The following is a 16,325-nucleotide window of genomic DNA, read 5'->3' as shown; positions in this document are numbered from 1 at the left end:
ATTTCATTGATGGGTTTTATTACTAAAAATAGTCTTATTTTTAAAACTATTTAATAACAAAATTTGTATTTACCTATGCGTGTGCAAGCAAGGACTTTTTTTTTTTTTTTGCCACAGGCTGCAAACATAGTTGTGTCTGGGCTCAGAAGTTTATTAGTTTTCACAGATATGGTAGTCTTGATGAAGTTGTGCAATGTCAAATTTTCAGAATAACTTCCTTCTATTACAACTCAGTAACTGTTAAACACAGGATGAAGATAACATCAGTCTAGGCAGCCTCCACACCTGAACTTTGGCACTTCAGTGCCCATTTATGGAGAAGTGTGAGGAGCTGAGCAGGGTGTGTCATACAGCACAGTGCCTGGCAGGATGGCTGGCAGCCTTGAATTCATGGCCCCACCTGAGGCATTAATGCTATTGATCTTGTAGCTATTTCAGCTCTGCTTCCTGGACTGCAGCAGTCACTCTAGGGATTATGTCTTGTAGTAGGTTCTCTCCCTTGACCTGTTACTGGTTCCTATTACTGCAAGGAAAAAATCTGTTCTGCCTGAGCTTTTTCCCCCCAAAACCTATCTATTTTCCATTATTTGTTCTCTTTTCTCTCCCTCCCTCTTACATGCCTCCTCATGCCTAGGAAGCAATTTCACTCTGTAGTAACCCACAATTTAAAAAGTCTTGAACCATGAGGCTGGGAATAGTGCTTTTATAAGAATACATGAACATTAATTTTCCCAGTAACCAATCCTATACTCAGTTTGTCAGATGTGTAACAGAGATGCCACCAAACAAGTCAGCAGTCACAGACAACTTTGAGGAAGAAGTGTGTGCCTGTGTGTGAGGACAGACAAAGTGGGAAGAAAAAAAAGTCCCACATTTATTTATTTATTTATTTGTTTATTCAGGGGAGAGGAAGTTTCCTGCTGGCTTAGCTCCCTCTCCTGGCAGTCAGGAATTGGGCTGTATCAGAGTCCTGTTGAACCTGTACCCAAATTTCCAGAGACAAAGGTCTTGTTCACTATAATATCATGCCTTTTAAAAAGGGGTTTCCTGAAGCCTGCATCCTTCTGAGTAATGTGTCCACACAATAATTTGCAGGAATGTAGCTAGAAAGAGAGAAAAGGCTTGGAGGACCAGAAGATTACAGAAGAACCAGAAGGATGGCAAATGATGTCTTTACACCTGTTGTTGCAAGAGGTACCACTCTCTAAATTTTCTCCTGGCTCCACTAAGGCAGATCCAAATCAATTTCACTTGCATCCTCAGGCCGCCTGATCTGAGGTTTTGAGAATAATTATAAATGCAAATTGAGAAGTAAAACCAGAAACATCCTGATCAGAGTAGAAGAAAGCACAAGAGTTCAGATGTGTACATTTGCTGAATCATTTTACTAACAGCATTGCAAAGACAGTAATGCCTTTCTCTGCCACAATATGTTCAGATAGACTTCATTTTTCTGTAACAGTGTACAGAGACACTATAAGGTTTCCTTCCTATACTAGCTACTCATCATTATCCTGTCATCAATATTCATTTTATAACAGGGCACCAAGGACATTTTCTTCCTCTCTATCTCTTTTTCTTCACCTATATTTCTTCCTCCTTACCTCTTCTTCTTATATAATACACACTCATAGCTATGAAGGAGCCAGAACAGCGGGCATGCAAAAAGGCTTCCCTTAAAAGCATTTTGATTCCTTTGGGTCATTTTCCCCATGCCTTTGATGCAGAGATTATAGACTCTTATTAAAATATGAGCACAAAGTTCAAACTCAAGTAACTCACAGAGAAATATATACAACAACTATCACCCAAGGCTCCTAATCACTTTAAAAAAGCAAACCAAAAAAACCCCAAAAAACCAAAACACCAGGATATTCATTAATGTGTGCACTCACAGGTATGAACTTAATTTGTATGGAGAAAAGGCATATGTCAGACGTTATTCTGTAATTTTTCTTGTTAGCAGTTGATAGATACAGGGACATTTTCTTAAAAACAAGGAGCTCTGTACTAGATTTCATATGAAAGGAATTAGATTTGTTTTCTGTTTGTCATTCAATTCCAGATATAATAGCCTTGTACTTACTGTGTATTATAATTATGTAGAGTAAGATTATATGACTTGATTATAACCCTGGTCTGCAGTACAGCCAAGAAAATTTATGCCAAATGGTTTAGTGCTAAATAAGAGTCACTGACTGGTAATAGTGAAAAGAGCAAGTATGAACATTTGGTTTTGGCTTTGCTTGCCTCTCAATTTTTGTTGCATGGCACTCAGGTTCAGATAAACAGATGAACTGCTGGGAAAAGTGATACTAACTGGTTAGACTATCAGAGAAAAAAAGACCTTGGACTCCTTTGACCTATTTTTTATTATTTTCAGCATTCCTTGAAGGAAAGAATAGCCAAGCATTCTTAATTTTATTATCTCTGAAAAATTTATGGCTTTAATGTAAACCATGATTAGGCTAATGAAGGCAGACAACCTGGCCTTAGGAGCACTTCAGAACTCTGTGCTTATAGGTCACCAATGATACCAAAGCCTCCTGTGCAGGCTTCATTCCACATGTTATCTTCTCCCTTTATTCTCCGTTATCAGAATGAAAAATGGGAAAGATGATTCTAAGGGCAGCTTTGGAGACTCTTAGACAGCTTAGGCAGAGCCACTGAGGCAGGATACCAGTCAGTGAGGTTGGAAAAAGTTCCACAAGCAGACTACAAGTGAGTTGATTTTTTTTTCCCCTAGATGCCACAAATTTATAATTGAACATCCCTTTCAGTAATATATTAATTATTTCACGGCTATGCAGTGGGACAAAGGCTGGAAGTTGCGTGGAAGCTTCTGACCAGTAAAGGTACCACTAATAAAAAACTTTCACCTTTCCAACCTGCAGCTAGATGTTTCAACCTTTAAAATATCTTTAATCAATCAATTGATTAAAGATATTTTAAAGGTTGAAACATCTGGCTTATATTTCATCCAGTACATAAAGCCAGAATTTTTCTTTTCCAGCTAGCATCAGTTATGCTAAAAGGGAATTTAAACAAGGCAGGTTTGTAAAAAAAACAGTGAGATAAAAATGTTGATCAGAAATGCATTATAAGTTATGACAACAAGTATTTCCATTGATTGTAGGCACTATTAAGCCAAATTTTCAGACTTGGCCATGTAAAATGTATTATTTTTTCATATATTTCAATGCAGTTTTCTTAATTTCATTGTATCATTCCTTAAATTCTAATGGGATTTAATATCCTGGTTGCACTAAGGCAGGAAATGTCTTACACATTTGGAAGCTACAACTTGGGTCTAAGGAGGATATAGTGAGAAATAATAGAAATGAAGTGTACAGGGGAGGAAACAAACAAAAATTACCGAGTTGTTGATGGACAGATGTGTTATTATTGTGGCAATTGCTTGATGATTTCTTAAATTTTAAGTTGATTATGACACTTCCTTTTTACTCTACCTAGACTGGTTCATAGAATTTACTGACTTCAAATAAGCAAAGTTACTGCCACCTATAGCTCATCAGTCAAATCCCAATATTTAAAATCTCAATAGCTAAGGAATGCCTTTAATTCCTCCACTTCCACATTTCTACTTCTGAAAAAATCAGTAAATTTGCATTCATATTGAAAAGGGAGCTTGTTTTAGGAAGCCAGCATGCCAGGAATGGTGGGGAGAGGGGAAGCTGAGTGACTCTACTTGCCTTCAGTTTTGTCAGTTTACTGAAGAAAATAACTGTTTATGTTTTTCTAGCCTTTTGAAGTTTACACACGATGGTTTTCCTTCAAAAAGTTTCTCTTTTTTTAATCAAACAGGTTTCCAACTCTTCAATCTTTTTAATGTTTATGACATAGAAATTTCTGACACACAGAACTCACTTTTGCATTAGGGTCCCTGAGCTACTGAGCTATGCTGAAAAGTACAGCAACTATGAGCCCTATTTTAAGTTAGAATTAATTATTAGTAAAAGACTACTGAATAAAAACCCTTCCCTAAAAAGTAATTTAAATGCATTCACTTTTATCCTTGCTTCCTCATTCTTTACCTCTGCCACACCACAGTCAACTGTGAGGTCATAAATATCTAGTTAGATATATAAATATCTAGTTAGATATGTCCTTGTGCTCTTGCTTAGTACAATCAAGAGCAGTCCCAAATACATATAATCTGTACTGGGGTTTTTGTATCATTTTATTAAGGACTGCTATCTAGAGTTTAAGATACTGGCATTAACAAGGAAGAAAATATTAGGAAAATGTTAACAGATTTCTAATAGCAAAATCCACGTGACCAAAAAAGGAGAGAAACTCCAGAATCTGCTTAAGTTACTGTCCAACCAAAGCTCTTTTTCTTGTAATATCTAATGAGAAATGCTGTGTGCTTGACCTAATTTGTTTGAACCATTACTCAAATCTTTAATTCAGGTGCCACATCTACTTAGGTGAGAAGGACACTGGACAGAGTACTAAAATGAGATGAATGCATAAATCAGTTTTAATATGACAGTCCCTTCGTAGGAGATTCCCAGCAAAGCAGGAACTGCAGCTGCCTGTGGCTGCATGTTCTCAGCTGGGCTTTCTATTGTACCCGGGAGTGAAATAAAACTCAATCAGTAACTGGACTTAGAATCGGAAGCGAGCCTGGTGGAAGGTATTGGTCCTGGGAGGAGGTACAGGCTGTCTCTCTCTGGCCATGACAGGAAAGTGAGAGAACAAGTGTTATTGCTCTCTGTGGTCCCGAGCATCTCAGAGGATGCTCTGCATATCCATTCTCATTTCCAAAGAGAGTGTCATGACGGATCAGAGCGCTGTGATCGAGATGGGAGCCAGGCCGTATTAAAGGCGGATAAACTGTCACACTCAGGCTCATGTTAGCATGTAATCCTGTTAAGAGTTTCTCTACAGTATCACGTCATCTGGCATAATTGAAAAGAAATCAGTCTTGGCTGAAATATGCCTGTGAGAGAGAAAACCATGAACAGTGGGGTATCTAATCTTACTGTTTCTATAAAAGGACAATACATTATAGGCTGTATTACAGTATTACATTTACATATCTTAAAATTTGAATTCATAATGATACACAGGATTTTTCAGGGTCTCACTTTTTTATCTCTAGCGGTTTGAACCTTGAGGCTGATATCTGATGATGCTCTAAATAAATACAGTAATCTGCCAGTGCAAGGTTGAAGGGTTATAGCAGTTTAACTCCTAAGGATGCTTTCTACATCACCAGTCCATAGGATTCCCAAAAGTAGCATCAGAGACATGTTGTAAACTGCACAGCTGTATCAGATGAACAAGGTTTTATTTACAACCAAATTAAGTTGGTTTCTTTATGACCTGGATATTCTTAATTTGTAAATATAAATATAAATATAAAAATAATAAGAAATCAACCACCATTAAGAAACAGGATTTTTGTTCACTAAAATTCTATTTTCTTGAAATTCTAGCCTGAGCTTTGATCTGGATAAACAAAACCTGGAAAATTACCGTGCTTATGTCAGTGTAATTAAAGACCCTGAGATCAGCACATGCTTTGTACTTGCCAAGGCTGATATCCTTCATTAGGTCCAAATATGCATTTGGAGGGGAGGATGAGGAAACAATCATTGGAAACAACATATAACAAGACAATATAGCATCAAACAACACAGTACCTTTCATTGCTTGCATTGGAGAGTGGGAATGTTTGGTTATAGATCTGAATAATAAATAGTAACTGTGAACATAAAAAGTGTGCTTGCAAGCTGAAAATACCCATTAAGGAACTCAGATATACTAAAGTTAACACACTTGTTTATGTAGCCATTCACAGATAACTGTGTAGGAAAATTAAAAGGCATATCTAACCTTTATGGTTGCAAAGGAAGTGTTCCGCAAAACTGCCATAGTTGAGCTGATCTCCTAAAACAATAACTTAGCAGCTGTGAGCCTGTTTCATTTGGTGGAAAGAAAGTTGTGGAATCTATTGACAGCACAGTTCACATCAGAACCAATATCAAGATGATAGTTTTAGCAAGTACATGTCTTACAGCAGGATATCTTTCATTCGTGGACTACCATACTTGTTTAAAAGACTCTCCTCATGAGTCTCTAATTCACTAAAGCGAGGCAAAATAATCTAGCAGTGTGCATTAATTTGGACAATATATGTAATGGTGTTACAGAAATAGAAGCAGAATATTCCAGAGTCTGGTAGAAAATGAAAAAACATAGAGTGTGATTAAATAATACAGCCCAGAGTCTACTCTGTCAGGCATCAGTGAATAGTAGTCATTGAAGTCAGTGGTTCTGCAAAAGAAAAATAATTACCTGAGCAAAAATTTCCAGTTAAATGGTTTTTGGGTTGTTTTTAGTTCTAAAATTTTAAACAGACTGTGAGAGGACAAAGACTGGAGGTAGAGTATGCAAATGAAAGTAATAGATCTAGCCTTCACTGAAGTCACTGAAAGTCCTTCAGTCATTGCAATGACTTTGCATCAAGTCTATTTCAAGAGTATTTAGCAGTAATATTGAGCTAATGTTTAATATTAATGCCTTTTTTCCCTTTTTTTCCCCCCAAATCCATAAAGAGCTCAGCCTTAGAATAGTCTTCTAATGGGCTTAATCTTCCCTATTAAACATTCCATGCTATTCAGCTTTTTCTTTTCTCTTTCCTTTTACAGGCAGACCAGATCTGGCAGATAGTGAATATGAGGACTTTGCTGACTTCAGAAAGCTGACAGAAGCCAACAGACCTCAGTGAAATACACCTCCAAGCACAGAGACTTTTGGTAGCTTTAAAGTCACCTGTGGTCCATTTGCAAAGACATGGCTACTGGTTCTTTCAGCACTCATGGAGGAAGGCAACAAACATTGTAACCCTGGCTAATAAGACTGTGTTTTCCTTATCAGAAGTAGGAGGCAGGCCAATTATAAAAGGATTATTTTATGCTTAGCCTCCAGGACTTTAACCTTGGCCTGAACACTGGACATTAATAGAAGCCAATTTTAATGACCTGAGATTTTGTTACCTGTGCGTTATTATTGTTATCAGTTCTTAAACACTTTGGTACTTTATTTCTTTAAATTAGAAATGGGTTTGTGGACTAAAATGTGGCCCACAGATTGGGCTCTTCTCATGAAATCATGGCTTATTTTTTCCCTGGGGCTCTACATACAGGTCTCCAAAACTCTGGCCTGCCCAAAAGTTTGCCGCTGTGACCGAAACTTTGTCTACTGTAATGAACGAAGCTTGACCTCAGTGCCTCTTGGGATACCGGAGGGTGTAACCGTCCTCTACCTCCATAATAACCAAATTAATAATGCTGGATTTCCTGCAGAGTTGCACAATGTCCAGTCTGTGCACACGGTCTACCTGTATGGCAATCAATTGGATGAATTCCCCATGAACCTGCCCAAAAATGTCAGGGTTCTCCACCTGCAGGAAAACAACATTCAGACCATTTCACGTGCTGCTCTTGCTCAGCTTTTGAAGCTGGAAGAACTGCACCTGGATGACAACTCCATCTCCACTGTTGGCGTTGAGGATGGGGCATTCCAGGAAGCCATCAGCCTCAAGCTTCTGTTCTTGTCCAAGAATCATTTAAGCAGTGTGCCAGTCGGCCTTCCGCTGGACTTACAAGAACTTCGTGTAGACGAAAACCGAATTGCCGTCATTTCAGACCTGGCCTTCCAGAACCTTACAAGTCTGGAGCGTTTGATCTTGGATGGCAATCTCCTCACTAATAAAGGCATAGCTGAAGGCACTTTTAGCCACCTCTCCAAGCTCAAGGAATTCTCAATAGTTCGGAATTCACTGACTTACCCTCCTCCCGATCTTCCAGGTACACATCTGCTAAGACTTTACTTGCAGGACAACCAGATAACCCATATACCACTTACAGCCTTTTCAAACCTCCACAAACTGGAACGTCTCGATATTTCCAACAATCAACTTCGGATGTTGGCAAAGGGAGTATTTGATAATCTCCATAGCCTGAGACAACTCACTGTACGGAATAATCCCTGGTTGTGTGACTGCAGCATTAAGTGGGTCACTGAATGGCTCAAATTTATTCCTGCTTCCATCAATGTACGTGGTTTTATGTGCCAGGGACCAGAGCAGGTCCGAGGTATGGCAGTCAGGGAGCTCAATATGAATATGTTGTCATGCCCCACCACCACCCCTGGTCTGCCACTTATCATCACCCCAGTCCCAGCTACAACCATGCCGACTACATTAGTTCCCAGCCCATCATTTCCTCCTTCAAGCAGTAAATATAATCCTCTCACTCCCATCATAGCCACTCTCCCCACTGTGCCTGACAGGGAGGACAGAGAAAGGGTGACACCTCCTTTGTCTGATTGGATTCAGCTCTCCATCCATTTTGTGAATGACACTTGCATCCAAGTCAACTGGATGTCCCTTTTTACCGTGATGGCGTATAAACTCACATGGGTTAAAATGGGCCATAGTCTGGTAGGAGGAATTGTTCATGAACGAATAATTAGTGGTGAGAAGCAGCAATCAAGCTTGGTAAATCTGGAGCCCAAATCCACTTACCGGATTTGTTTGGTTCCACTGGATACTTATAACAACTACCGGACTGGAGAAGACACTGTCTGTTCAGAGGCCACAACCAAGGCTTCCTTTTTCAATGGCAGCAACATCCCTTCCAGCCATGAGCAGACGACTTCTCAGAACCTAGGCTCCCCATTTCTGCTGGCAGGGTTGATTGGGGGCGCAGTGATATTTGTCCTCGTGGTCTTGCTCAGCATTTTTTGCTGGCACATGCACAAAAAAGGTCGTTACACCTCCCAGAAGTGGAAATATAACCGGGGCCGTCGGAAAGACGACTACTGTGAGGCAGGGACCAAGAAGGACAACTCCATCCTGGAGATGACGGAAACCAGCTTCCAGATTGTCTCCTTAAATAATGATCAGCTCCTTAAAGGAGATTTCAGACTGCAGCCCATTTATACCCCAAACGGGGGCATTAACTACACAGACTGCCACATCCCCAACAACATGCGATACTGCAACAGCAACGTCTCAGACCTGGAGCACTGTCATACGTGATAGTGAGGGACCATGGGGGTCTCTAGGACAAGGAGAAAAAAACTCTAGAAAAAATAAGCCCCCCAAGAATAATGAAAGTAAATTACATTTGATAAATGTTACACAGATGCATTTATGCATTTGAATACTCTGTAATTTATACGGTGTACTATATAACGGGATTTAAAAAAAAGTGCTATCTTTTCTATTTCAAGTTAATTGCAAATGGTTTTGTAACTCTTTGCTTTTTAAATCTTTAAAAACTATTGCTGAGTACTGTACAGGGTTGTACAATAAGAACCCAATGTCATGGCAAAGGAAAGAATGACTCATTCTTCAAACATTAACCACTTTGCTGTCGAAGCAGTCTGAGGGATGTTAAGTTTCTGGGTGTCCTGGCATACAGGAAAATAAGTGCATATTAAAACAGGGTCACTAGGAACAGACAAAAGCAATTCAGATAAAATGGGCACAACCCTTCTGACTTGAACCCAGCAGTTGCTGTTTAGCTTCAAACAATTGGAAATATATCCCTTCCTCTTTGTCAGGTCTTCACTTCTCACCTCCAATTGAAAGCTGGAGTTATGACTGCTGCCAAAAAAGCTACTCTCTTGTTTGATTAGTTTTCTTTCAATCTACTTGGAATAGGAAACGTGGAAAGAACTCAGTGTCAAACTCAAAGAGACCTTGATGCCTATTTGCAAAAGTTGCTCCAAAAATGTCCCCGATACTATAGACTTTATCTCAGAAACTGTTTGTGCTTTTTATTAGGATTAAGAAGCTTTAGGCGTTCTCTGACCCTTCTCAGTGGGAGGTGAAGGTTATGTACGTAACAGAGAGCTGCACCTCTTAATAGAGCAGCATTAAGTTGCACCTCTTAATAGAGCAGCATTTGTTGACATAGCATGTTCAGGTAAGGCCAGAATGAGGGAAATTCTGAGTGCTCCAGAGCTCCCAGCACTGCAGCATTCATGCATGTGTTCATGTAATTTGAAATCTAAAAGTGCGTATTGCTGAAAACGTGGCGCAAAATATCACAGCAATGGAAAGGTTTTGCTAATAATTTGTATGGTTCAAGCCTTGTTTGACTTAAGGGCCTGAGTTATGTTCAGTATGGAGAAATAGGAGAAAAAAAAGACAAAAAGAGAAAACAAACAAGAAATATATTGTAAAACAATATATTTAGTACTGGGAAGACCTCGAGGGCTATTATAAACTGAAATATCTTCAGTGGGGAAAATCATGTACAAGTCTTTGTGGGTTTTGTTTGTTTGTTTGTTTTGCTTTTTTTCCTTTCCAATTAAAGTATACAGAGAATGACATTAGCAAAGCATTTGATTAATTGGAGGATTTTGAGAACACAGTTACATAGTGTCCCTCTGAATTACCCTTCTTTTACCTTAAGTATTTTTGAGTTTTCCATAATGATTTCTGCTTCACAAGCAGGAGCTGGGTTTAGACTTTGTTTTTTTGTACCCTCAGATTCTTCTCAGTCCTTGAGCTTTACATGCACCATGCAAAATATCATGCTTGTATTAAAACCATAATGCAGTTCTCAAAATTATGTAACATTTCAGCCACTCTGCTAAATCAGTGACTGACAAGACCTACAGTGGAATTTAATTATTTGGGGGGTTTTCAGTTTGCTTTTTTGCATTCAGGGGTTTTTCAGTTTGCTTTTTTAATGTAGCTAATTTTCTCCTGAGTTTGGGGACAAGCTAAAGCTACATCACATTGGAGAAAAAAAGAAAAAAACAAAACAACAAAAGAAGAGATAAAACTTCCCTGAGGTAGTAGGGAACCAAGGAGAGAAAGTTTTACAGTGATCACCTAGGGATAGACAGAAAGTTGCTGCATGTGGATTGGAAGTAAAGGCTGAAGCACTTTCACAGTGGAATGCTTAGACTTTTCACTTTATGAAGCTCCTTATGCTGGAAGAGAGGGTTTTGATCCTTTCCTTCGCTCATTTCACTCAACCCATTCTTGAAACTCGGCAGTCTCTAAGCATGTATTTTCTGTAATTCAGACCACATGATAACACCAATTGTCTGCAATGACAAAAAGAACCCAGATTTGATTGATGGCAAAGTGTGACCATTTTGTAAGGAACCACAGCCTCCCACCAACATCTTTTAAAATTACATTTTGAAGTTCCAGTCTATATTCTATATATTAGCTATTTTCCCCAGCTATAGCAGGTATTCTAAGCAACCTTTGTGGCTACTGCAATAGTTGAGTCACTAAAGTTTTGCTGATTAAAAGTTTACCATATGATTTCAAATAGCATCATTCTAGGTAGAAATGTCTATGCAAAGTGGACAGGTTTTTTCTGTCATCTATTTACTGATGATAAGGTTTATAGTTTTGGGCTTTGGCTTTTGGTTTTGGTGGGTTTTTTAATTTTTTTTATTTGTTTTGTTTTGTTTAACATATTTTGGATGCCACAGCTCAAAAGACAAGCAACCAACAGTTGCGCTTCTGCACACTTCTGTTGAATGCTGGAGTTTGCTTGAAGTTAAGGAGAGCCAGTGATTCCCATTGGGTGTGGACAGAGTATTTAATTTCAATGAAATAACTGGTTGTACATTCGGTTTCAAAAGGCCTCCTTTGAAAGTAAAAGCTAACTAGTATTTACTGATGCAGGAGGAATCTTCTGTTCTAAACCTCAGTGTACTATAGGCACCTTATTTGTGGCAATTGACTTATTCAGGGAGTTTGGCCTGTACTGCAGGTGAATGATCCACAAGCCCAACCTGGTGACTACAAATCTGGTTAGTTATAGAATAGGGTGAAAAGAGAAGGCATTCACAAACTGTTAATTTCGATCTTGAATGATGAAACATATATGTGTATGTATATATATATATATATATATATATATATATATATATATATGTAGACAATGACTCACTTACCTAGATCAAAAATCACAAAGATATATTAAAGATAGTCTACTTGAGGCTTCTCTTCAGTATGAAAAAAAAAATATCATTTTGCATGTGATACTGACAAAAGTTTCTTTACTATAAAGGCTCTTCTGAAAAAACATAGCTAACATCTTTTACCAAAATTTGTGGATAGAGCTGGGAATATTATCTAAAAAAATTCGGAGTTTTAGTCAACTGAAAGGTCGTATCTGTAATTTGAATAATGTTTTTCCCTATTTAATTGTTCCTTAGTCCTAAAAGAGTTAATTTATTTTAACCTACAACAGAATTTGGGACTTCTCAAAGTGTCAGCCACATTTCATTTTGGTTCCCACCTAGATAAGCACTTAGTGAGCAAATTTCACTAGGTAAAGTATGTAGAAAAAGTCAGAGTTAAAAATGGACAATGATCTTTTGGCAATATAAAGTTTAAGACTAGTAGTTTTTTCCTTGGGCTTTGTAAACTTTGGGTGATCTTCACTTAGGACAGATATCTGACCCCATTTAATAACTAAAGGCTATAGAGCAGAAGTGCCAAATATGTACATGTGTGACTCACTCAAAATGTTCACTTTAAAGGCCTGATTTGATCAAGTTCATTTGATCTAGAGACAATTTTTTTTTAGTCAAAATCTCACCCATCTTCCATTCTATACTGCTAATATTTGACACAGACATGCAGAAAGATTGGTGAATAGAATAAAATAAGCTTTTAAGTAAAATTGTGTTAAAGAGGTATCACAACACTGCTGTTCCCAATACTTGGCTTCCTTCTGAAGATGTATATATTTACAAACAGGTCCTTATTTTAATGGATTCTGTCACTTTAATAAATGCTACTTGCATGTGGCTTGCTGGCAGAAAAAAACACCTGATTAATGCGTAGACTTTGTGTTAACAGGTTCTTATTGGAACATTATTACTGAATTTCTTTATAAGAATATTTAGGGAATAAGCTACTTTGATCTGAAAAGATACTAGCAGTTTTCCATGTAACCCAATAAAGGTATACAGTTAATATCATGTAAAACAGAAAAATGAAGTGGCATGTGATATTTGCTACTAGAGTAGTTCAACTATATTTTTCTCGGAATAATTTTCTTTTTTTTAATGAGAACAAGTTTCTCCCTCTGAAAAATTTATTAATTTAAATTTTGCAAACAGAAAAATTTTATGCATCTTGATATTATTGTTTAAGGGTCTACATAAGGCACTTTATTTATGGCATTGAAGTGAAAGTTCAGTCTCAGCTTTTGACAGTAAAGTGGTTAATTCCCATTGAATTCTACATTTATAGTACTTCTTCACCTTAAATTTAACATGGAGATATTAAAGTTTTTTTCCTTTAGAACATGAGAATAATGGTTTTACACATGACTTATCTTTACAGCTCAGTGGAAAAACAAAACAGAAGTGAGTGCCAAAACCAAAAGTTTCTGGCTCAGAACCTCATCAAATCCTGCCTGATGCTCTCCTCTAAACACAGAGATAATCCTAGGAAGCTGATGATCACTCCTTCCCTGAACTCTATTGAACAGGGCACTTTGTATCCCAGATGATGCTACAGGCAATATTGAAGCATTTGGCATTAAACTTTTGTACAGCAGAGAATGTTTTACTCTTTAAAAGGACACTGGCTAGTAGTCCATATGGAAAACTAGCACAGAAGAGATTTGGCAACCTTTTATTACACTGGGGCTCTGTGGAAATGTGCCTCATGAGAGCTGAATTCCAATCCTCTCAGAAACAGATAAGCTACTAAACAAATTGTTATCATGAGTTGATCCCAAATATCTGAAGATAATCTTTCATAAAATTGATTTAAACTGAGATATGCACACTTGATTCTGTTCTGTGTTTGGTATACTTTCTATCTTTAACATGGAAAAATAGATGGTTTGAAGTCTGCGTTACCTGTTTTCTGCAATCTGCCATGTTGCACGCATTGTTAACTTCAAAACCTCACTATACACTATATATTATCTTGTTGACATATTCAGTAAAGAGTTATTTAAAAAATACAACAACTTTGCAGTATTTATATTAGCAAGCTAATTAAAATAAGGATGTGGGTATCTGGAAGGGACAAAAAATATCCTTCTTTTCTACTTTCATTCATGGAGATATTTTCAGATGTTCTACTGAAACTTCTGTCTGTTCAGTCCTCTCTTCGGTTTCTAAAACAAAAATATTGTCTCTCAAAGGGTTAAATAATTTTTTACCTGAGTTTCTCAGATTTAATCTTATCTTAAAAAAAATTATCTCTTTCTAATATGCATATAGAAAAGCAATGTAAAATGAGAACAGACTGTACTCCAGTGTTTGCAATTAATAGGTACACTTAAGGAGCTACACATGTCAATAACATATATATATGTGGAAGCTGTGACTCATTATATGCATAGCCAGTTGATAAATGCATTTGACATTTATGACATGACAATCATGAATCTGTTTTTTAACTATTGTTATCTATTTAATTTGTTTCCTTGACATGAAATATGACTTTTTTTCCCAATTCTCCCTTCAAAATTGTTCTTGAATTTTCAGAATGCACAACATTAATACATAAGCCTTAATAAATTTTTGTATAAAGCAAATCTTATACATCACATATATGGTAATATATACTATATATAAGGAGATGGTTTAGCTATTTAGAAATGGAAATTACCCCTTTCCTACTTCCATATACAAGAACTAATTTTTTGCTTTACTAGAAAGTGAGATGCTGAGTGCTATTTTATTTCAAAGCTTAGAAATTTAATATTGCTGAGTGTCACAGTTCCTCAACAAATTATCTTTCGCTCTTTCTTAACCCTTAGTTTCATGTAAAACTAGCTGGGGCTGGTGTGCAATATATCCACCCCTAGCCCTGCCTCCTTCCCCCTGTAATATGCCTCCCCTCATTTGATGTTTCTACTGAAGCACATTAGACCCTGATAACTAAACCTACTTGCCTCACCACAGGAGGGTGGACAATAGAGATAATGAGAACGACAAACACCTGCCATCAGTTATGTGTTTCTGACAATGAGGGAATCATCATTTTCAATTGATAATATTTTCTGTCAAAAAAAGGAGGTTGCAACCACTGACTTCATCAGGTAATCTTTTAATAACCCAAAATTATTTATTGCAGCAAAGATAAAACTTTATTTTTAATACTTCTAAGCTCAGTTATCTGGAATTTTTCACACATGTGCAATTGTATATAAATTTCTTGTGTGTAGAGGATTTACCTACAAAGATCTCTCAAAGAAAGCACACAGAGGAGTATTTCTCATTATTGTTCAGTCAAAATTTTTAATATTCCACTTTAAAAAGAGTTCTTCCCCCAAAGAAGAGTTATGGTACCACATGGAGAAGGTATCACATTGAAGAAGGGTTATGGTATTGCATTCCACCATTATTAAGGCAGGCAACAAATACTCTAATGCTACTTGAAATGCCACTGTCAACAAAGGCTGAAACTAAAAATTACTAAAATACTTCCATTACACAGAGAGAGACTTGGTGAAATTTTTGCCAATAATTGCCATTCCTGAAAAAAATTAGCACATTTTTATGGTGAAATCCTGACCCCACTGCCTTCAACTATAAATCACAATAATATATAACAGAAGGATTATTAAAAACATGCAATATGACACATTGTATAGCATATCACACTATGTATCCCCAAATGAAATACATCAAGGGAATAAGACAATAGGCCCACGCCTCTCTTATGAAAAGCAGGGAAAGCTGTGAAAAAGACTGTGCAGAAAATGAGGGGGGGCTAAGTATGCTCTGAGCAACATTGGCCAATGTAAAGCCATGGAACACAAGGATATTTAAAGCCACAATTAGGCAAGTGGGCATAGCAAGAACATTCTTTTTTCACATAAACACGTTTGTTTTTGTTTATAACCTCATATTATGGCTAAATTGTGACTGAAAAATGCATGTATGAATACTGAGAAAGAAAAAAGAAAAGAAAAAGAAAAGAAAACAGAATGTTGGTTTGACTAGAAAGTCAAACTGTTTAAATGACGGTTTTATAATCCTGACCTCATATATTTTCACAAACTGCCTTGGGCATTCACAGGTCAGGAACCAATACATAATTCATTGCTCCCTGACTTACAATGCAAATGATAGAAATTTCTCCCCATTTAGGAAACATGTTAAGAAAATTTGAGAGTTGATGTGAAGTCAATTTCTGCAGTACATGCTGACATGCACAGTGATATTTATTCAAGTAGGGCATTAGCATGTGTGTCTAAGTGAGGAGTGCAGAAGCAAGGCATGCACATTATTTCATTTTCAAAAAAATGCTACACCTCACAAAAAGCACATAT

At 37.2% G+C, this 16,325-nt stretch overlaps 1 protein-coding gene across 1 annotated transcript; it reads left to right on the top strand.

Annotated features, from left to right (window-relative positions):
- Positions 1-7,090: 7,090 nt before the first annotated feature.
- Positions 7,091-9,076, top strand: FLRT2 (fibronectin leucine rich transmembrane protein 2; the record flags this gene model as incomplete). Its single annotated transcript, XM_084207318.1, has 1 exon — positions 7,091-9,076. One exon carries the CDS (start codon positions 7,091-7,093, stop codon positions 9,074-9,076), a length of 1,986 nt encoding a protein of 661 aa, XP_084063444.1.
- Positions 9,077-16,325: the final 7,249 nt, after the last annotated feature.

The sequence above is a fragment of the Fringilla coelebs genome (assembly GCF_963513975.1).
Source record: "Fringilla coelebs genome assembly, chromosome: 6".
In the NCBI taxonomy this organism is placed as follows: Eukaryota; Metazoa; Chordata; class Aves; order Passeriformes; family Fringillidae; genus Fringilla; species Fringilla coelebs.
This window is presented reverse-complemented; position numbering and strand designations above follow the sequence as displayed.